The 23531-nt window shown below is 35.9% G+C and overlaps 2 protein-coding genes across 4 annotated transcripts in view; one reads left to right on the top strand and one right to left on the bottom strand.

Annotated features, from left to right (window-relative positions):
• LOC137391349 (high affinity cAMP-specific and IBMX-insensitive 3',5'-cyclic phosphodiesterase 8A-like) overlaps nucleotides 1–14367 on the top strand; it is a 38970-nt gene extending 24603 nt beyond the window's left edge. Inside the window, exons 9-21 of one of the 2 annotated variants that reach the window (XM_068077795.1) lie at nucleotides 3407–3504; nucleotides 3856–3909; nucleotides 5026–5099; nucleotides 6288–6461; nucleotides 6666–6714; nucleotides 6985–7123; nucleotides 7914–8112; nucleotides 8626–8756; nucleotides 10206–10292; nucleotides 11209–11371; nucleotides 12035–12223; nucleotides 12985–13114; nucleotides 13561–14367. In XM_068077795.1, the coding sequence (XP_067933896.1) occupies nucleotides 3407–3504; nucleotides 3856–3909; nucleotides 5026–5099; nucleotides 6288–6461; nucleotides 6666–6714; nucleotides 6985–7123; nucleotides 7914–8112; nucleotides 8626–8756; nucleotides 10206–10292; nucleotides 11209–11371; nucleotides 12035–12223; nucleotides 12985–13114; nucleotides 13561–13679 (1606 nt within the window). In that variant the 3' untranslated portion in view covers nucleotides 13680–14367. The remainder of the gene's footprint in view (nucleotides 1–3406; nucleotides 3505–3855; nucleotides 3910–5025; nucleotides 5100–6287; nucleotides 6462–6665; nucleotides 6715–6984; nucleotides 7124–7913; nucleotides 8113–8625; nucleotides 8757–10205; nucleotides 10293–11208; nucleotides 11372–12034; nucleotides 12224–12984; nucleotides 13115–13560) is intronic. The other variant, XM_068077796.1, reaches the window with a different exon arrangement.
• Nucleotides 14104–23244, bottom strand: LOC137391347 (uncharacterized protein DDB_G0284459-like). Of its 2 annotated transcripts, XM_068077793.1 has the most exons (10): nucleotides 23114–23244; nucleotides 22762–22821; nucleotides 19655–22666; nucleotides 19261–19360; nucleotides 17841–17984; nucleotides 16384–16481; nucleotides 15859–15960; nucleotides 15565–15646; nucleotides 14921–15121; nucleotides 14104–14748 (listed from the first exon to the last, which is right to left on the bottom strand). In XM_068077793.1, the coding sequence occupies exons 1-10, from the start codon at nucleotides 23207–23209 to the stop codon at nucleotides 14681–14683; spliced, it is 3963 nt and encodes a 1320-aa protein (XP_067933894.1). In that variant the 5' UTR covers nucleotides 23210–23244; the 3' UTR covers nucleotides 14104–14680. The 2 variants fall into 2 exon arrangements, with proteins under 2 accessions (XP_067933894.1, XP_067933895.1); XM_068077794.1 differs by lacking the exons at nucleotides 14104–14748; nucleotides 14921–15121; nucleotides 15565–15646; nucleotides 15859–15960; nucleotides 16384–16481 and having other exon boundaries at nucleotides 17909–17979; nucleotides 19255–19360.
• Between the last annotated feature and the right edge of the window lie 287 nt (nucleotides 23245–23531).

Here is a 23531-nt window from a genome sequence, read left to right as displayed (position 1 = left end):
GTGACTAACAGCAATGATATACAGCCCCAAAGGATAGCCGACGGCGCTCATATGGGCGGGGTTTAATTATGAAGCTCTGTTGGGATTAACCCGAACACGGCACCCGAACAAATAAATATGCTGAATAAAGCACCTTGTAAATTTACGAATATTATGAACTATAGTGGTTATTTTACTTATCTGTTGAATTCATTTTGTTGTCAAATAAATATAGTATCCCAATATTGTCACCGTTATGATCAGTCAGTTGCCATTCACAAGCATTCGTGATATTAATAGTCACAATCGTAAAATAGCTCAAATTCGGTTTTGCATTAGATTTTGAGTATGAAAACTACACTGCACAGCTTTGCCTGCTGTCCCATCTTATTGGCAAGGTAAAACAATGTGAAACCGATGAAAGACTTTGTCATTTTATATTAGGGGTGGCAAAATATTAATCAAAAACTAGAAAAAAAATGCCGTTGTTCGGGTAATTATATTCAACTTTAGGCATATACTACGACCTTTACTAATTTTAAATTTACTAAAAGTAGGTAATTTGAAATGTTTTATTTTGATTAGATACATTATTTTGGTTAGGTATTACCCCTACATTGCAGAAATTCAATGTTTGCTATTGTGACCCGCGGGGTCTACTGGCTGAATAATCTAATGAAACGATAACAGCGATTCGTGTTTTCTAAAACCTAACAAGACAACGCGACCGCCCCGCGAGAGTTGTGTTTGCTTTGAAACCCAGGCTAGCACAATCCTAATAGAGCTCCATAATTAAACCACGCCCATATGATAGCCGTCGGCTATCCTTTTGGGCTGTATATCATTGCTAACAGGCTCTTCATGTTTATCAGAGGATGATATGTACTCCTTCGAAACAAGGTTAAAAAATTAAACAAATTTTTAGGCTAGGTTTTGAGATATTAGGGCTCAAAGTGACAGCAATGATGATGAAATTGACACGTAAAGATAATAGACAAGGTTTTATTGAATGGGAGAAGTATATTTGTGAAAATATTTCAATGAATGAGATTGCATGAAAGTGTAAATAGAAGCACATCGTGTTCAACTAAGTCCCATTCGAGCCGTTTTGGAGAGGGATTTCAACCTACGGCATTTTCGTGATGGCTGTGATTAACTGTTCATTTTTAAACTTTCAAGAGCTTGTAATCACATTTCTACATATTTTGCACCTACAACACAGCAGAGTAAGACATGGTGAACCTTTTGATACCAAATACCCTAGGACACTTATATTTCGCTAGTATTTAGTTTCGTGAGTAGCATACAGAGTAAAATTTCGCAGCAACTTAATTTCGCAGCTCTGATGAGTGCGATAATATAGTGATGTGAAAGTAAAGGCAGTGGAACAAACATAATTAGATTCCTCAGGTTCAGTTCACCGATAAAAAAAAATTTGAATTTGCGACTAGTTTGTAATTGTGAACCGCAGGTAGAATGGTGTGGGCAAGGTCGATAATGCCATTTGATCGCTTGTTGCCATTTGTTTGTTGGACTATCAACAGGCCCGTATTCCCTGAGGCGGCTGGCCGGCTGAGCCGCCCCAACTTTTTGGGAATTTTGCACGGCTAAGTACTGTCAAACTCGGATAACTCGCCCTCGGATAAAATCTAACATTTCATCTCAAACACAAGGTTAACTCGAACGGATTTGTTTGGTCAGTTCCAACGCAATGATAAATTGCTTCAGATAACTCGACCTCAACATCATTTATTCAAAAAGTTATTTGCTCAACGGCCATGGACACGGTTTTTATCGCTGTAGAATATCACTTCATTCCAAGCCATAGAGACAAACGTCAACTTTTAGTAGTTATTAGGTGTCATTATTATTATCATCAGTGGCAAAATATTCTTGTTAACGACTTTTATGAAGGTTTACAAAAGATCAAGTTTTACCAAACACCCGCTTGGCCATGTCCCATCAAAAGCGTAACATCTCCGAATGAACTTAAAATAAAATCCGCAAAATTGATCTTTGTTAAAACGTTCAAAAGAAAAATATGTCTTTTTTCTGAGCGTTTTAATTGCGGTCAAGTTTTGCCTATTTTAATTTTAAAATGTCTAGTCATTCACATCACCTAAAACAAAACAAATCTCAAAAAATAGAAAAATGTTGATACTTTCCGATAAAAGTTTTTAAAACTTCACACGAGAGGCCCGGCTGAGGCCCTACATGAGAGAAACCTGTTGGAGGGCGTACACTGCCCCTCCACACCCTAGGTGTTCATAACTAGTCGCCTAACATTAGCCGCCCCATCTTGCAACCAGTGAATACAGGCCTGACTATCAATGGACAAAGCTATTTAATTTCGCGTTTTCGCTCGTTCTTTATGATAGTTTAGTTTCGCACATGAAATTTTCGCGAAAGGATGACTCCGCGAAAACACGAAAGTTAGATGAGGCGAATACATAAGTGTCCTAGGGTAACTGTAATGTAAATTTTGTTGCAAGTCAACCTTTGAGAAGTATTAGACCAAGCGGAAAGCATGCAGTGAATACTATTTATTATACATGGCTTGCAGTTGACTTGAAATCATAATTGTGAACGACAGCATTCGTTGTAGTTCTTCAGCAATTGATGAAATCTACACATCTAAGTAGCAGCAGGCTAACTAATTATCATAAAACTGACAGAACAACAAAGAATTTACTGAAGGATATATTAGAGGGAAAAGATTTTTTCAGTATTCTACGGCAGATTTGACAGAATTTATGAGCTTTTGACAACTAAAGATTTGTTAGATGGAGCAATAAGCATACGATCACACATTGCACTATCTTAATAAAGCGTATTCTATCCCTATCTTATGTCACTAATTATAGCAAGTTTTCTAAGTCTATGTTACTAATAACAGCAAGTTCTCTAAGTCTATGTTACTAATTATAGCAAGTTCTATAAGTCTATGTTACTAATAACAGCAAGTTCTATAAGTCTATGTTACTAATAACAGCAAGTTCTCTAAGTCTATGTTACTAATAACAGCAAGTTCTCTAAGTCTATGTTACTAATAACAGCAAGTTCTCTAAGTCTATGTTACTAATTATAGCAAGTTCTATAAGTCTATGTTACTAATAACAGCAAGTTCTCTAAGTCTATGTTACTAATAACAGCAAGTTCTCTAAGTCTATGTTACTAATTATAGCAAGTTCTATAAGTCTATGTTACTAATAACAGCAAGTTCTCTAAGTCTATGTTACTAATTATAGCAAGTTCTATAAGTCTATGTTACTAATTATAGCAAGTTATATAAGTCTATGTTACTAATAACAGCAAGTTCTATAAGTCTATGTTACTAATTATAGCAAGTTCTATAAGTCTATGTTACTAATAACAGCAAGTTCTATAAGTCTATGTTACTAATGCATCTTATCATATACTTGCATAGGAAAGTGTCCAAATACATTCTATTGCGAAACCAGCTCAGCATGGAGGAACCATGGGATAGATTCAAAGAGTTTGAAACCAGAAACCGCGGAACATCAGGTATGTACTAAGAATATAAAGAGATTTATCTAAAACTGAATAGTTCATAAGATGTCTAAGAACGGAAAAGATTGATGTATACATGCTACGCCATGGCACTTATGCTGCTTTCTAAGTTCTAACAGGATTCGAGTGACAATGTAGCAATTTGGAATCTACAGAATTCTTCTCAAACTATGCGTGGTCGAGCAACACTTAATTGCTAGGTTTCTTTCATGAATATATAACGTTGTTACGTGTCTGAGTAGGCTCACATCTGCCATAGTCCACATGGGAATACTTTAATATTAGTTTAAAATTGATTTACAAATAGTACAATTAATATGATATATTTTGTCACCATGTTTTCAGAAAGTAGAACAGTGAGACGAGATTCCTTCATATCTCTGTCTAGCACTGGAGAAGGTAAACCCACTGGCTGCGTTATACTTACCTTGTTTGCTAGATCTGTTTAGTTAGCTGTTCTCCAAAGTTTTCTTAACACTTTGTAAATATTGACAGTAAAAACATTAAAGTCCACTTTAGAAGGCTTGTCGCACTTCACTCCAGCTGGCATTTGTAACAACTTCAACTTTTACCATTTCCCTGCACTAGTGCGCAGGATCATGCTAGGAATAAACAACATGCTATAAATAGAACTAGCCACACCTTTTTGCTTCAACTATCGGCTTAAAACGAGCAGAACGTTTGAGTTAAGGCTAAAATGGGTGCATAGAGAATGTTCTAATGTATAACTTGCGGGTGATGTCGAGCGTTATAAGGCAGTTCTCTAGAACCAAGGCTAAATAAGGCTTGGAAGGCCAAAATTTAATTCGGCATATTAAAATAAATGAAAAACTAAAATAATTTAACCCCTCCTCGTTTGCAAAGAAAGGTCTCTTGGTATTACGGTAGTTGTAGTCTCTATAATTAAGAAAGTGGTGTCAGAAATCAGGGTGTATTGTCAAATGTTTGTGCATTTTAACCGGTTGTCTAGTTATCTGTTGGTACCCGATCACAATTGTCCACAACTTACTATAGTTTTAGCAAGGTCTCTTGATGAATAGGTTTTAAGGAAACCATTATACATTACATAGAGAGTCGATGATTAACACACACCGTTTCTGTGTATTCGCACATCGCTACTATATTTTAATAATATAATAGATTAAAAGTAAGCCTGGTGTTTGTAATAGCATCGTTCTTTGTGTTTGCCACCAGCATGAGTTTTAGCTAATTGAAAAACCGACGACTATTACTTGTAACCTAGTCATTGTAGAACTGTTGTCACCTTTTGATTGGTCCATCTTCTTTCACCTGCACCCATACACTCACATCTCTCTCAATCAGTAGCTGAAGCTATATTAGACACTCAAATTATTTCTTTCTTAAACATGATTGACGATGTATTCCCGTACTGTATGCAGTTTTGAAATGGAAGAAAACTGTGAAAGAGTTGAAAGTTGTCTATACACAGCGTAAGGAGACAAGCTATTAGTTTGTGAAAAAAACCAAAAGTACGTTTATCTTTTATGATTTTAGGTATTATAAACTTTAAAAGAACTGAGTCAAGAAGAAGAATTCATTCCCTCACGATTGAGGCTCCAATCACTAAGGTAGTATTTTCTAACTTATCACTTCTCTCCATCTTCCCTGACCTCTCCATCTTCCCTGACCTCTCCATCTTCCCTGACCTCTCCATCTTCCCTGACCTCTCCATCTTTTCTGACCTCTCCATCTTCCCTGACCTCTCCATCTTCCCTGACCTCTCCTTCTTCTTCTCAACCTCTCTAGTTTCCATCTCACATCTGATGTAAACCTTCTCACTTATCTTAATTAGTTTTTTATCCATCTTTTCTGCTCCTTTTATCCTCTGCGCATATCTTTTCTCTTCTTTCATTTCTCATGCCAAATTATTATTGCACATTTATTTCTAATTCTCCTATCTTTCTATCATCTTTACCTCTTTCTGAACTTCTGGGAGTTTGTGAGCTGCTTTCTTTCATCTCAAGCACCTCTTTATACTGTCTTAAATTTGCTCTCTAATTAGTTTTATGTTCGGGTCTGCTCTCCATATTTTATTATTTTTACCACTTACTATCAATTTCTTTTTTACGTCATTTTTTATTTCCACTTCTTTTTAGAGCATTTGACAATAATGTTGTGTAAGTCATAATAATAATGTTACTCGCTTTCTTTTCTGCATCTTTTTCTTCTATTAGTTGAGTAATTCTGACAAAAAACCGAGATTCTGACGATAATCGAGCATCGAGCATTATTCTTCAGACTATCCACTTTGTGCAGAATTTAAAGACTTCTCTATAAGCTACAACAGGGAAGTGGACTGAAATGCGAATAATTTAGGTTTAAAACTGATAGTCATGGAACTAGTGGTGCTACACGTGAGCCATGGCTTGTCTCTAAGGGACAAGTTCTTGCTGGAGGTCTTTCAACCGATAGAAATGTTGTATTATTGTTATTTTATTATACACAACGAATCTTAGTCGAACACAACAGTGTCTCTCTACACACTGTGTCCAAAATATGGTTGTTGTGAGCAAATACTCAATCGCATATGTACAAAACTTACTGTAAAAAAAATGTACATAGTTGAATAGGACTTAATGTAAAAAAATGTACATAGTTGAATACTTTTTCTAGACATAAGCCTGTAAAAACGTAAAAACTGCTTGTATATCATGTTTGATTCTTGCTAAAAACCTGCGAGTAATACTAGCGATACCTACAGCAGCCGTTATTGCCTTAGATCCAGGTTACATAGAATGCTGCTCAAAATTTTGCAGGTAATCAGCATGCTAAATGATGCACAGAATAGCTCTCCAAGTAACCTGCGAGTAGTAGAGGCCATAGACAAGGTGCTGGAAATCCTGCAGACTACGGAGTTGTTTGCCCCTCACATCCATCAAGTCAAGGAGGAAGACTCACTAGCTCATGACTACGTGGAAGGCCTGTGTGATGTGAGTCATAGAGAGGAGCAGAGCAGTTCTCATTACTAGTTACAGTTTGACTATTTAAGGATAAGTATAACAAAAATTATGGTGCAGAGTAAAATGATTTTTTGACACAGTTACCTTTTCAATCCTTTAATGGTCATAGATTGGTGCTAATCATTCTAGCTTGACTCTTCAAATGCGGTGGTGAATGACTCTATGCTTTTTCAGAAAACAAGGCGTAACAACCGAACGATGCCAGGGCTTCAACAGAAAAGAAGTGAGGAAAATAAAATTATTCTAAGAGTGTTTTAACATCCTTGTCTTTCTCTTCATATTTTTATTGTGTCCTAAAGTGGTTGTTTTTTTGCTCATACGAAATAATTAATTTTTTAAAGCTCTACTTTTTTGATACTATAATCCAAAAAATTAAAAATAAATGTGATCTGGCTTGAAATAATAATAAACATACAGGTCAACAATAAATGGAAGCTAGTTATGTATTTAGTAAGTATTCTCACTTTAACAGCTGTTGGCTAATTTATCACAGGCCAGAGCAGTCGCCTGAGCTCAGGGCAAAAACAGCAGCCGTCCAACCAGCATATGACTCCAGAAATAGAGCAACAGTTGGAACTAAATACTTCATGGTACTTTGACATCCTCTCGTTCGAATCTCTCACGAACCAAAAGTAAGTATTAGTAAATACTAAACTTAGAATTAGTTCACTTGTAACAGTAGGTCAGTTACTGTAGTAGGTCAGTAGTAGTAGGTCAGCAGTAGTAGGTCAGTAGTAGTAGGTCAGTAGTAGTAGGTCAGTAGTAGTAGGTCAGTAGTAGTAGGTCAGTAGTAGTAGGTCAGTAGTAATAGGTCAGTAGTAGTAGGTCAGCTGTAGTAGTAGGTCAGTAGTAGTAATGTAGGTCAGTAGTAATGTAGGTCAGTAGTAGTAGGTCAGTAGTAGTAGGTCAGTAGTAGTAGGTCAGTAGTAGTAGGTCAGTAGTAGTAGGTCAGTAGTAGTAGGTCAGTAGTAGTAGGTCAGTAGTAGTAGGTCAGTAGTAGTAGGTCAGTAGTAGTAGGTCAGTAGTAGTAGGTCAGTAGTAGTAGGTCAGTAGTAGTAGGTCAGTAGTAGTAGGTCAGTAGTAGTAGGTCAGTAGTAGTAGGTCAGTAGTAGTAGGTCAGTAGTAGTAGGTCAGTAGTAGTAGGTCAGTAGTAGTAGACAGTATGGCACTCGTTCTACTTGAAAGTTATAAATGTTTCTTTTCTTTTGAGACCTTCGCAGATTTTGTGAGTGTCAGCGAGTGTCTGTGTGCATGTGTGCGTGCATGTGTTTGCGTGCGAGCATGTATGTGTGCGCTTGTGTGTGTATGTGTATTCGTGTGTGCGTCTGCGCACGTATGTGTATGTATGTGATCGCACGCATGTCCGAAGCCATGTTTGTAATCAACAGCTATTTCATGAGAAAAAATGTATACTTTTAACAGCGCCCTAGTGCTGCTGGGTTTAAAGATCTTCCAGAGATTTGATGTGATGAGCTACCTCGAGGTGGATGAAATGGTAGTTGTCAATTGGCTACAACTCATTGGCTCCAACTACCGATCACAGAACTCGTACCATAATGCTACTCACGCTGCAGACGTTCTGCAGGCTACAGCCTTTTTCCTTGACAAAATTAGACCAAAGGTGAGGTAATATCATCCATGAGGTTGGCATATTGAGACATGATGTGAACTTAAATCCGTTGAGCAAATTGTGTTGGAGTAAGTCATAACACTTACTACACTTATAGCTAAGGTCAGCACCTTCAAACAATATAATGATATTATTTAATAATTTGACGAGCTTTGTTTATTATTCAAACAAATACCAAATAAAGTATAAAACTTCATACCGACAGTTTTATCTGTGATTATTAAATATCTCTTTCAAAATTTATCGTTCTTACAAATATTATGTTACATTTTAGCATAAAACAAGATTGAAACTTCGTCAAATTTTGTTAGATGCTCAGACTAAACCATTTATAAAAGAGTTTTTGGAACCATCTATATCCTATTTCCTTATGACAAAATCTATGAATGTACTGACTCACCTTTTTCATTCTCATGAGCAGATTAGTCCTCCAGTTAGTACAGTCAGTCTCCTCTCTTTCTGTCAAGACATCTCCAATCCTAATGGGCTTTCTTTGCTTTGCAGTATTTTCTAGAGCAGCATCATGAGGTTGCTGCCCTAATTGCTGCCGTCATACATGATGTAGACCACCCAGCAAGGACTAGCTCCTTCTTGATCAACTGCAAGGATAAGCTGGCTATATTATACAATGATACGTAAGACTTCTTTTTTAATATTGTAGATAAATACAAATAAGTTTTGTTGTACTATTCGTATCTAATAGATATGCTATTTACCAAATGTGTGCATTTGTATATATCTAATAAACCTATATGTGTTTAGTGAATAGCGTTTTTGTATACAACGCATACACCTTTAGTAAATAGTTTCTTTGTACATAATGCATACACATTTAGTATATAGTGTACATATTTACATGTATATTTAATGTATACACCTTTAGTAAATAGTTTCTTTGTACATAATGCATACACATTTAGTAAATAGTGTATTTGTATATAATACATACACAATTAGTAAATAGCGTATTTGTATATAATACATACACATTTAGTAAATAGCGTATTTGTACATAATGCATACATATTTAGTAAATAGCGTATTTGTACATAATTCATACACAATCAGTAAATAGTGTACATATTTACATGTATATCCAATGCATACACATTTAGTAAATAGTGTATTTGTACATAATTCATACACATTTAGTAAATAGTGTATTTGTATATAATACATACACATTTAGTAAATAGCGTATTTGTACATAATGCATACATATTTAGTAAATAGCGTATTTGTACATAATTCATACACATTCAGTAAATAGTGTACATATTTACATGTATATCCAATGCATACATATTTAGTAAATAGCGTATTTGTACATAATTCATACACATTCAGTAAATAGTGTACATATTTACATGTATATCCAATGCATACACATTTAGTAAATAGTGTATTTGTACATAATGCATACACATTTAGTAAATAGTGTACATATTTACATGTATATCTAATGCATACACATTTAGTAAATAAGGTATTTGTACATAATGCTTACACATTTAGTAAATAGTGTACATATTTACATGTATATCTAATGCTTACACATTTAGTAAATAGTTTAATGGTTTCATAAAAAAGTAAACAGTGCAGCTTTTTATAATTTTCAAAGACCCACGACTTGATAGAGTGTCCTTTCACACAGTAATAATGATGACATAGAAAGTATAAACAAGTAAGGGTGTTTGAGTAACTTTGTTTACACTTATATATGAGTTAGACTAATCAAGTATGACAATCTCTTAAGTACTGCCAGTCAACTAAGTGTACCAAGTTCATTGAGCGTGAGATGTTCTTCTATAAGATAATTTAAACAAAGTAATTTGGAAATATAACTTAGAATACAATACTGGATACAATACTTATAAATTAAGCTCCGAACAACATACCAGGTAGATAGGTCACCACCCTATCGATAGCTAAGTATTTCTCCAAGGCTTTGACTCAGGATAGTGCAAATACTATAGACTATTAGAGTTAGCGAAAAGCATGCCTCAGCAAGTCTAAAATAGATAACACTGTACGATGTATACATCGCTAACAAAACAAGTTGTATTGAATAATTTCTGTTACAGCTCTGTGTTAGAAAATCACCATGCTGCTACTGGATTCCAGCTAACCCACCAGAATCCGAAAACCGATATTTTCATAAAGCTAGAAAGGTACAGTCTATAAAAGTTGAACATGTAGATGTCTATAGTATAGTATATAAATGTACATGTAGATGTCTATAATATAGTTTATAAATGTACATGTAGATGTCTATAGTATAGTTTATAAATGTACATGTAGATGTCTATAGTATAGTTTATAAATGTACATGTAGATGTCTATAGTATAGTTTATAAATGTACATATAGATGTCTATAGTATAGTTTATAAATGTACATGTAGATGTCTATAGTATAGTTTATAAATGTACATGTAGATGTCTATAATATAGTTTATAAATGTACATATAGATGATGTCTATAGTATAGTTTATAAATGTACATGTAGATGTCTATAATATAGTTTATAAATGTACATATAGATGATGTCTATAGTATAGTTTATAAATGTACATATAGATGTCTATAGTATAGTTTATAAATGTACATGTAGATGTCTATAATATAGTTTATAAATGTACATATAGATGATGTCTATAGTATAGTTTATAAATGTACATGTAGATGTTTATAGTATAGTTTATAAATGTACATGTAGATGTCTATAGTATAGTTTATAAATGTACATATAGATGTCTATGGTATAGTTTATAAATGCTTCAACACTCATAGATCTAAACCATATTCCTATGTTGAACCTGAAAAACTAGGCTTTTACCAAATAAGCGAACGTGGTATATAAACTAAATCTATAGGAGTTGTTTAAATTGATTCATGATTCTAATACTGAGTGTCCTGTGAAGCAGCACTAAGAACTTGTGTCAGCGTACGCAACTCAGCAAACAACCTGACATTTATAGATTTTTACTGAAATATTTAGTAAGTTAAGAGTTGTGTTTCCCTTATGTTCATGTTTAGACTGTTTTATTGTAGAACATTTACTAATTTAGTTGGCCATTCATTTCAGGAAGAAGTATGACATAATAAGGAAAACCATAATTGACATGGTAATTTACACGGACATGGGAAGACATTTTGAAACTGTGGAAAAATTCTCATTGTTATGCTCTTTGAATAGATTTTTACCGAGTGGCAATTGTTCGCAGACCGAAGAAACCTCTACCATACAGGTAATACTAGTAAAAGTGACTTACAGCGACTAGAATGCTGTGAGCAGTCTTTTAGTATTCTAGTAGGTTAATATAAATGTATTCTTGAACTTGTTTAAATGTCTAAAGCATTTTAGTTTGTGTCTTTGGGACACAAGATTGTTGCAAAGATTAATGTGAGAAACCTCTAGTTTTATTTCCTTGATACATCCTGGGCAGTTGTGGCTATCTAATATTACCAATACTGCATCTATCAATGCATTTTACAAAAGAGTTTTGGTTTTTAATATCTATTCATATATATCATATATGTATAATTTATAGTATATATATTAATATAATATATATACATAATAGATTCATAATATCTATTTGATAGGTTCGCCAGAAAAATTCTTGACTTGCTCATGAAACGTGTATTAGAATATTAATTGGAACAAGCTTTTTAGAATTTTAAATACTTAAGGCAACTTTCAGAGTTATCTGTTCTTTATTAATGATTGCATGCAAAGGACAATAACTCTTAATCTATCATTATGTTACTTATTACTTAGCCTACTACCTGTAGTTTAACGAACTTAATGAACGCTTGTTAGAATGAACGTTGAAATAATCGTTCACTACAAGTGTTTGCTGAGCACAGAGTTTTCTGTTTTACACTCCCCCTTATTTTATGTTACCCAGAGCAAGCGAGGCACTGGCCTTGTGTACTTGCCTATACCTGTCGAACCAACATCCATCCCTGTCACAGATGAGAATTGCACTCAAGTGCTGAGAATGTGCATCAAAGTAGCTGATGTGTCCAACCCAGCTCGAGATCGCCAGCTCATGACCACATGGGCATACAGGATTGCAGAGGAGTATTTTGACCAGGTACAATCGTTATATCCACTTGCCAGCCGCTTACGAAAAATACCGTCATTCGAGTAGGGTTTAAGAAGGGTAGCATTTGGGAGTAATTTCTATGTCTCAATGATAGTACATCATGCGTAATTGGGAGCGGTATCGGCGCTTAAGAAAGACCTAAACAACTTATGTGTTAGTCATAGACGGTTTAAAAAATTATGAATAAATACTAGAAGTATAACATCTACGATTACTATATTTTAGATACAGTACAGTACTGTATATGCATATATACACGCAATAGTGATCAGCATCACTTAATATCATACAAGGCAGTTCTTTAATATCATGAAAAGTACTATCGGCCACTATCCTAAGGAAGAATTACTAGGCAATCATTCTTAAAAAAAAACAGCCTACAACAGTTGTTTTAAAATTTAGTTGCTGTAAGTATGTACATGTACATGCTCCTAACTTCTTGAAGCGGTTTATAAGTTTGCTTATGCAGCAGAAAAAATAAAAATCAACATCTTTCAACGACAAGAATAAAAAGCTATAATTTCATCAATTGAATTACATTAATTGTCTAATTAGTCGAACCATCCAGATTGAGTTGCAATATTACCTTAATGTAAAGGTATCTCTTGATACATGTTATCCATATCGAGCAGTTCAAGCTGGAAATTTTTTCAGTCAGCTAAATCTCTCTGACCTACTAATCCATCATTGTACTACATCTAATCTCTCTGACCTACTAATCCATCATTGTACTATTGTATTTGTTCTAGTATGACGAGGAACAAAAACGAAATATCCCTGCAGCCATGCCTACATTCAGAAGATCTGATTGCAACATACCCAAATCTCAGCTGGGATTTACAGAGCTCTTTCTAGACAAAATGTTTACGTGCTGGAATGGTGAGTCTCATGCTGTGCTTTCTCACCCTTCTAGTGAGACCAGTAGTATGTTGAGATTTGTTGCCACTTAAAGTATTCAGTGTTTACTCTGCGCAGGAAATTACTAGGGTAAATTACTAAACATTAACTTATCTAAAAAGTAGCATTCTTTCTTTTCTTCTTGTCAAAAAAAAATTGATACAACTTAAGATATTTTTACCCAGCACATTAATTGACCAATCATTGAGTCACTTCCATAACGAGCCACCTAGCAGATACTGTTCGCACTTAGTGATAGATACTATCAGACGTTGACTCACATTCAAGTTTGTAGATGAAACATTTTTGATTTTAATAATTAAATTTACTTTAGTTTTCAAGCTTGAGTTAGATTCTTTATTACTTTATCAGTAATGTGTTTATAATAGTTTTCTTGCGCAACTGACTGTAACTATTATTACTTACAGCGTTTCTGGACATACCAGAGGTGATTGGGCAGCTGCAAGACAATTATAACTATTGGCAAGATGAAAATGTCGAAGAAGATGGTGGTAGCAACCCGAGTGTCACCAACTCAGTCTCATAGCTAATTCCACTCTCCTATTTGGCTTTATGCCAACAAAAATTTCCCTCCTTCCAGATGATGTATTTTCATAGTTATCCATGATAGCTTGCAGTCACTATTGTTCTGTATATGTATTTATTGAGCTCTTCTCGGGTAGGCGCGCTGCCACCCTCTATTCTATTCACGCATAGACCTAGCCAGCCAAGGCTACCTAGCATGTTAATCAGACTATTTATAGACATTGCGAGCATCGAGCATTATTCTTCAGACTATCCACTTTGTGCAGAATTTAAAGACTTCTCTATAAGCTACAACAGGGAAGTGGATTAAAATGTGAATAATTTAGGTTTAAAACTGATAGTCATGGAACTAGTGGTGCTACCCGTGAGCCATGGCTTGTCTCTAGGGGACAAGTTTTTGCTGGAGGTCTTTCAACCAATAGAAATGTTGTATTATTGTTATTTTATTATACACAACGAGTCTTAGTCGAACACAACGGTGTCTCTCTACACACTGTGTCCAAAATATGGTAGTTGTGAGCAAATACTCAATCGCATATGTACAAAACTTACCGTTTCAAGCCTTGGCAGTGTAGCCAAGGTCTTTCCAAAGATGAAGAGTCCCAAGGTACTTGTATGGTGCCCTATTTTATATCTAGTGAGTAGACCTGATTGCTATTTCATTTGGCAATAAACTTTACGAATTGTTACACAGCTACAATACATCTAACTGTTATCTAGTGACCATTCGCTTAACTTGTCTTATAACAAAGGAGCCCTAGTTTGATCTACTCCCAGCGATAATATTAGACCACCATAAAATTGTGAAATATATATGCCAGTAAATATGTCTGATACTATCTACATGAATTGTCCGATGTGCGGCTGCGGTAGACAGTGTTCATAAAAATAATAAAAAATGTGCACAGGATTAGGTATACAAACCCTTACAATATATCACAGCACAAAAATGGTAAGAAACACACTTGCTATATCATGAAATACATATACACGATAGCACGGTCATCGGTTTAACTTCTTCATAAATTTTCTCGCTTTTTTCATCAATGGCGGAACGGAGATGACTTTGACTGTAACAAATAAACTAAGATGCATATTTCATTATGACAGCAGAAATTCCACCAATAGAACTAAAGAGCAGTTAAAATTAGGAATTATCTCCCACCTCATCAGATTGCAAACAACTACCATACTAATGCACTAATCATGCAACTGGAGCCATTATAAAGGCCAGTAACCGACCTGTAGATTTGGTATCACGAGAGGGCCCGCTGCCTTTTGACAGATATGGTCGTAAAGACTGTTCTTGCTTCTGAATAGCCGCAGCTCTAGCAGTGCTTTCTAGAGAGCCAGAGCCCGTACCATACTTAGCCTGCTGTCTTCTAACCTCTCTAGGAGGCTTAGGTGCTGACGCCATCGCATAAGCCACCTGTGACTTCCTCGCTGCAAATAGCCACCTGACAAGCATGATCCCTCGATCATTAACCAAAATGTTTAAGAGGTTTGATAGGGTCCAGCGTATCCTAGTAAACTCCTCCTAGCATGGTGTCTAATCCTATGTAAATCATGCCGGACAGATTCGTTGGATATGAAAATACATATAAGAAAACATCAATTTTTTCTCACCTCAATCTTTCTTTAATTAAACCTTTTAATAAGAAAAATTTCCAAAAGAATTTTGATGCGAGATTAATCTAGCAGTGTTACATACAAATGACCAACAGATCAGCACGTGCCTAATGCAACTCTTAAGAGCAGCGTTGCGGGCGTTGTGATCTCCTGTGCATCGTCACACGCTGAAAGTCCAGGAGACTGAAGTTGAATTAGTAGGACACGAGAGTGAGGCTCGCCACAGCAGCAGAACATGCCACATGACTAAATCTTACCTTCTGAAGATTTGAGTTGCTGGGTGGCTGCAATCTTGCTCTGAAGTCTCTCCAACTTAAGCTCTCTTTCCTCAAACTTTCGCTAGAAATTTAAACCGTATGGTCTGAGAGAACCGACCCCACAATTGGTGCACAGATAAAATTTTACATAAAAGATCGATAATGGGCAGAAGTGTGCATGACCAGAGATATGTTGCTATATACAACTAAAAATAGACGCGGTGTACGACTGTGATCAGACCAAGATGGTAAACAAACCTAATAATATGTGGTTAGAGGAAAATGCTAGCCTACCAGGTAAAGTTCCCTCCATGATTCAAACTCGTCTGGTTTCTCACCCTTGAAGTCTCTAAGGCAGTGCTCCTTCCACAGCGGGTCACTATCTTGCGTAAAGTCCTGCATCAGCAAGTATATCTCGAGTTAAATATCATAGAAATGTCGTAATAGAGTGAGTGAGCCAATAAATTCCCAAGTTATACAGGATAAACCCGTGCTATGATACATCAGGCTAATGTTACACAGGTTCAAATTATATAAAATGAACCAATCGCAAAACAGGTTATCACTTCCTGGGTTGCACAATGTAATCTAGCAATAAAAGTGGCCGGAGTGTATGGTCAAAACCCATTTATGAAAGCTACACTAGTGAACCAACCAAATGCTTTACTGAGTATTTAAAACAACCATTTTTGAAGTAATACAAGTCGGTCCAATCATAGTACAGTTTAGAGATAGCATATGAACCATTCACCAATCAGGTTAAAAGAGCTACATAAAGTCTTAACAGATTATAAATCCCATGAGAAAGCCAACACCCACTGTATTGTAGTCCTCTATAGTTAGGAGTTGTCTTGGGCTAGCTTTCTTTAGCACGGGCTCCAAAAGAGTGTAAGGCACTCCACCAACATATCCTATGTCTAAAACAGTATGAATGTATACACAATTGTTGTTTTCCATCTGTTTTCACTGTATCTGTAACACGACTGGTTCTCATGCATCCCCTAGGCCACTTCATACAGCATACAGTGTATCTCACATTTTCAACAATCGCAATTGCTAAGCACAGATCATATTTAATAAGTCACGTATAGTTCACATGTAGGTCACACGGAGTTCATGTTTATGTCATGTGTAGTTCACATGTAGGACATGCGGAATTCATGTATATGTCATGTGCAGTTCACATGTAGGACATGTGAAGTTCACGTTCATGTCGTGTGTAGTTGAAGTGAGTACCAAGCTTTATGCAACCATTGAGATTTATGTAAAATTGAAATGCACAATGAAGCCATCAGATAAATTTTTACTCAGGTTTCTGACCATGTAATAACTCGTTAACATTGAATAAGTGAAGCTGATAAACCAGTTTTAATTTATCTCAAAAAATAGTATGGCTCACAAAAACATGGCAATGTATCAGCTTTGCATGAGATAATCATAATAGACAGCTGTGCGTTCTTTTGAGGGCTCAAATGAGAGAAGAGTTCATATACAACTGAATCTGTTCTTTCAAGAGTCTTCCAGAATAGTCTGCTCTATATATTACATAACATATTACATAACATATTATATATACTATCAGTCAAGAAGCAGAATAATCACTAACTTTTACTATAATAAGAACCGTGTCCATCCGAAGCTACGATTGAAGGCTGGGAAGAAGATCGCATCAACCAGAATTCAAACCCGCGACATTCACCTGCGCCAACCTTCACCTACTACTGCGCCAACCTTCACCTACTACCTGCCCCAACCTTCACCTACTACAACCTTCACCTACTACCTTCGCTAACCTTCACCTACTACCTGCGCTAACCTTCACCTACTACCTGCGCTAACCTTCACCTACTACCTGCGCCAACCTTCACCTACTACCTGCGGCAACCTTCAACTACTACCTGCGGCAACCTTCACCTACTACCTGCGCCAACCGTTTGCCATCCAGGATTTTCTTATTATAGCGCATAGGCTTATTCTCTGTACTATATTGATACGCTTGACAATCTTTCACAGCCCTCAAGACTGCCAGGGTATTAGTAAAAATAATGAGAGAACCCAAACTTCTCCTTCAGAATCAAATCTTTCACAGCCCTCAAGACTGCCAGGGTATTAGTAAAAATAATGAGAGAACCCAAACTTCTCCTTCAGAATCAAATTACTAAACGGTGACAAATACAACAGGAAGTCAAAACAGAAAGGTCGTCTAACCTATTGAAATCAAGTCACAGCATAACCAGAACGTTGAAGACCTAAAGAAAGAGACAGAAGTTACTTACCATCGATATTGTTGCTCAGAACGTGTATGCAGAGTTCCTCCAGAGAAAAAAGAGAAGACATGCCTCGCCTCTTTCCAGAATAAACCGACTCGGAGCGTGATGAGGCTTTGATCTCTGAGAAGGACAGCGTAGATGTACTCTGGCCTGTCAACAATAGATTACTCTTAAGACATCTAAACACTCCTCGATTTGCGACAAAAATGCTTACACATCCATTTGAAGATATGATTTATAGTTTATCCATAAAGACTGGTTTAAATTTAGCGTTTTTGGTTTTTTTCAAATTGCGCTTAAAATTGATCAACTCCATTCCTACCCACGTTACTTGATTACTACATTGAAAAGCAACACATGTTATTTTTAGGAATATGTTTACTGATTTTTAATTTTTAATTATTTGCTTCCACTGATCTAATTGGTGCTAAAAATTAAGATGTAGAGATTACACAGAAAAAGCATGGTAACAAAAAACAACGCGAAAACATAAAAAATAACTTGTGAACATCCTTGATTCCTCAGTACACAGATCAAATACAGAAAAGAAAAGGGAGTATATTTTGGTCATATTATGAACAACTATCGTCACAACAAAGCATCTTCTACAATGATATAATGAACACTGACCTCAACACCCGAACGGAAATACTACAGGTAAAATTTCTACTTTTAAGAACAAACCTGATGATAGGTAAAATGTGTGTAAGCGTCCTAAATGTGGGGGTTCCACTAAAACTTGCCGATGCTCTAACACTAATGTCCATTTTATGTGGCGACCAGCAGCGATGATCAGTTATTTTCTCAAGCAGTTTTAATCTGATACAATTATGCCAAAAATAAAAGCGCTATCGAGAGTTTTTGTTCATGTAATGCATAACTGCTGTGTAATATAATGATGCTAAAACTACAATCCACCCCTGGTAACTACAACTCTATGTTATGTTAGCTTATGTCTAATTTGCTATAATAATCTAAGAATAATAACCAATCTATATATAATCTACAATAATCTACTAATCTACAATAATCACTAATGTTTTGGCAAGGTTGCTCAACAAGGCAAAATGCTCAGGCTATAAACATGAAATTTGCAGATATTTTGCCATTGTAGAACAAATGTATCATATCAACATTTCACAAGCAAACAGAAATATTTATTCTAAATACCTCATAGCTAATCTTTGATTAATTTTAACCATTTACACTGGTAAACCTCAAATCATAAAATTATGATGTAGCAAAGAATAAGTGCCTAATTATATATAACTTTGACCAAACTTTTAACTGACAGCATTGCAGAAAAATAAAGTCAGGAATTGATAACAGGTTTACAATTCGGTTGGCTAAAACATATTCATATTGGCACGTAAAAAATCATGAGAAAACGCTGTACATTGCTAGTAAGATTGTGTATAACACTAACCAGTTTTTTCATGTCTACCAGATATATTTCCCCTTGGCAAGGGTTTGTAATCTGTCAGCAGCTCTGGAAGGTCATCCAAGTAAGATTGCGGGAGAGGTTGCTAAGAAAACAAAAATAATTAGACCAAAACATGCTTCGTTGCATGTTTAAAAAAACAGGTTTTACAGAATAGAATATATAATGCTTTTAACAAGAACTTATCACAACCCAGACAGGTACTAGCTAAAAAATGTTTCCTCTACCTAGAGTCGCGCTGGAACTCAAACAGCAGGAAGGTTCTGTTGATGATGGTGACATGCAATTGTACCTCATTAGAATAGAGTATAGAGTATCTTAAAAGTTGACTAGACTCATGCCTAGAAGCTGACCTAACTTGAAGTAAACAGTTACTAACCTCCGCAACGGTCTTTGCTATTTTTTGCTCAAGGGTTGCCGGCTTCTTTTTCTTATGAATGGTATTATGCGACGATTCCAGTAAAGCTTCAAAAGACTGTCCACCAGTGGCATCAATACCTCCCTCGGATAACTTTCGCTTGCGTGACTTGTTCCCTGAATCTCTTGTGCCAGATTTATCCGACTCAAATGATTCTCTGACTGATTCATGTGAATCTCGACTTGATTTGTGTGATTTATCAGAATCTCTACTCGACTTGTGTGATTTGTCAGAATCCCGACTCGACTTGTGTGATTTGTCAGAATCCCGACTCGACTTGTGTGATTTGTCAGAATCCCGACTCGACTTGTGTGATTTGTCAGAATCCCGACTTGACTTGTGTGATTTGTCAGAATCCCGACCTGACTTGTGTGATTTGTCAGAATCCTGACTTGACTTGTGTGATTTGTCAGAATCCCGACCTGACTTGTGTGATTTGTCAGAATCCCGACTTGACTTGTGTGATTTGTCAGAATCTCTACTTGACTTGTGTGATATGTCAGAATCCCGACTTGACTTGTGTGATTTTTCAGAATCCCGACATGACTTGTGTGATTTGTCAGAATCTCGACTTGACTTGTGTGATTTGTCAGAATCCCGACTTAACCTGTGTGATTTGTTAGAATCATGACTTGACTTGTGCGATTTATCAGAATCTCGATTTGACTTATGTGATTTATCAGAATCTCGACTGGGTGTGCGCAGCTTATCCAAATCTAGATTCGACTCATATGATTTGGTGGAAGTTCGACTTGATTTGTGTGACTTATCAGAATCTCGACTCGAATTGTGTAATCTGTCAAAATCTCGATTAGACTTGTGCGACTTATCAGAATCTCGACTCAACCTGTGCAGCTCTTCTGAATCTTGACTCGACTTATCTGACTTATTGGAATCTTGAGTTGACCTGCATAATTTAGCATAATCTTCACTTGAGTGGTGGGATTGTGAATATTTCTTTGACTCATATGGTTTATTAGAATCTTGATTCAACTTGCGTAGTTTATCGGTATCACAGTGTGAATGATGCAATTTATGAGAGTCTCGGCTTGACTTGTGAAACTTACCAGAATCTTGACTCGAGCTGCATGAATCATTTGAATCTTGATCCAATTTTAATGGATGTTCCAAATCATCAATTGATTTGTACAATTTGTTAGATTCTCGACCTGACTTGTGTGACCTGTTAGAGAATTCTCTGCTGGATCTAGAGGGTAAATCTATCTCATCAGTTGAGTGGTATCGCTTATCGGTGTCTCTGCTAGACAAACGTGAACCATCTGTTTCATGCCTGGATCCATGTGGAGTCCTTGTGTTCGTACAAGACTTATAAGAACTTTTAGATGCACCACTGGTAACACTCGACTTCGCAGCGTTTCTGTCAGATTCACCAAGATATCCTTGAGATGGACTGTAGCAATGCTTCTCTGTAACAGGAGAGTTTCCACAAATTTGTTCTTTTGATGCGTAGGTGCCAGGCTTCATTTCTGCAAATGGTGAGATCTCTTCTTTCGAATTAGAATAGCTAGCATATGCTTTTGGCAAACTAGACGATCGAGATGCTTTTTTGCTTCTTCCACCAGATGCAGCATTACTTTTTAAAACATCAGGTGAGGAGTGTTCAGCTTGAGCATCACTAGTTTTAGGAAAATCATCAACAGCTGTTTTATAATTCATAACATCCATAAAATGATTTAGATCTGATTGCAACTTACTGAGAGAGATAATAGGGTCTGCGATGTTAACATCAGATTGGGAAAATGAACAACCCATATCGGCAGTCTTAGTCCTCTTTATTTTTTCATCATTAGAAACATCTTCGCTAATGCCTCGTTTATCACCAATTTTATCCATACTAGGTGAAGTCTTCTGATCAGCTGTACACTCCTTTTTAACACTATTAAGCAGTCTATAATCTGCCAAAGCTAGTGTTTTTTTAGAGACTATTTCTTTAGCGTGCTCCTCTTTTTTTGTTAGCAATTCCTTGGGTGACACCTTGACTGGTGATGGCTCAAGCGCTGGCTTTGAAAAGCTTACTGATCCATGCAAGCTCTCCAGATCTGTAGAGGTGTTCAAACCTTCAGCACCTAAATATTTAGCTTTACTATTCTGAGATGGCAAATCGGACTCAACTTCTTTTTTTACTTTGCGCGAATCTGACTTTGATTTCGACTTTTTGTGTTTCTTTATTGAGGTACCTTTTAAAGCATTTTCAAAACAAGCATCATTGGAAATTGAAACCATATCTGTTTTGACAGCTGCGCTATCATCAGATTCTTGTATTAACTTGGGTTTGCTGGTTTTTCCAATTTCAGGAGCAGAAAGACCTCTCTTTTCTTTTTTTACCTTCATCTTTTTTTGTTGAAGATTTTCTGAGGTAGGCGAATTTGATACAGTTGTATCTTTTTTGGAGCTCTTCGAATGCGTGATTGTGCTTTCCATAGACAAGGAGTGATTACTCAAACACTCTTTGTTATTCCTTTTACTGTCTTTGTGATGATTATTATCTTCACTATTGACTGATGTTTTGTCTGAGAGATTTTCCTTTTTGATAGGTACCAGCTCTGAAAGTATTTGAGCATTATCGGAATGGGAATTACCTAAATCTATCTCTTCAGCTTTTGGAAATCCTTCAAAAGCATTTGTGGCAGGTTCACTAGAAAAGTCTTTGCGTGAATCAGAAACAGAACTTTGCGTTTGTTCAGTCGAAAGTGTGTCAGTTTTCTCCACCTTAATGGTAACTTTGGAAGGAAGCATGCTAGTATTGTAATGTTCATGAAGCGCTTTATTTATAGCAGCTGAGTCCTTCACCTTGTTACTGCTATTTAATTGTAAACTATTTGATGAAACTTGTGGCGCATGGAGTGCTGTTAATGTCAGGTCTTTCCAAGCAGAAACTATCCTTTTTGCTAGCTCACCAACTGATCCATTATGCTTGCGAAAACCGTTGACCGTCCTTCCTATAGAAGTATCCTGAAAGCAACAGCAATAACAAACAATGATTTTACATCATCACAGTAAACTTCATTGAAATTGAGTGACTTGAAAAATTATGTAAGGTGGTTTACCTTTAACAACTCATGAGTCATCAACTTGAATTGCTCAAGCTCCTGCAAAACGCACATCACCTGAAATAGGCAAAGCACTGATGAAGAGAACAATGATATTCATTTTAACTAACTAAAGGTGTTAATTAGTCATGTTTGATTGATACTGGTAATATTTATCTTTTATACAGACATAAGAATAAACAATCGGTATACATGTAAATTGAAGCCGTGTACTGCACAATCATAATATAAACAGTTGTGAACTACTTGCTGTAGGAACTTACTAATTATTAATCTGTTCAACGGTTTAATGATGTGCACTTGATGAGTAAAATCATAATCGTCATAAATTTCAAACCTAAAAACATACCATTGCTGGCTTTTCTTTAAACTTCTCTAGAGCATCCTTAAAATCCAGAAGCATTTGCTTTGCATCAACGGGTGACTTCTGTTTTAGCTCAGACATGTTCGTTCAAGCTTTTTTATGTGTCAATGTTGTGCTGCAAATAAATTATAGAAAATGTACTGCTGCTCACACTAACGAAGCTTTTTATGGTCTGATTTTTTTGATGAAATAACTAACATCTCAAATGTACAATATTGTTTACTAGTGAATCATTAATTTGGAATAAAAAGTTGTGATGGTAATTTTTTAACCAAAACATAAAATAACGTCAAACATCATAAAATGGCAGAGGAAATCAAGTAAAAATAATCACTAATGAACGAATTATCATTTTTAGCTCGGTCGTTCCCAACCTACATAGTTGGATTTGCCTCAAGTCTAG

This window comes from Watersipora subatra, chromosome 3 (genome assembly GCF_963576615.1).
Source record: "Watersipora subatra chromosome 3, tzWatSuba1.1, whole genome shotgun sequence".
NCBI classification, from domain to species: domain Eukaryota; kingdom Metazoa; phylum Bryozoa; class Gymnolaemata; order Cheilostomatida; family Watersiporidae; genus Watersipora; species Watersipora subatra.
Note: the sequence above shows the minus strand (reverse complement) of the source record. Positions and strands in the feature narration are given on the sequence as shown.

Coding starts and splice junctions, on each gene's coding strand:
- LOC137391347 (XM_068077793.1), bottom strand. CDS start 23,209: ATGTCTGAGCTAAAACAGAAGTCACCCGTTGATGCAAAGCAAATGCTT. Junction 19,361..19,654: donor TAGCAAAGACCGTTGCGGAG/GTTAGTAACTGT, acceptor TTGTTTTCTTAG/CAACCTCTCCCGCAATCTTA. Junction 17,985..19,260: donor TGGTAGACATGAAAAAACTG/GTTAGTGTTATA, acceptor TATTGTTGACAG/GCCAGAGTACATCTACGCTG.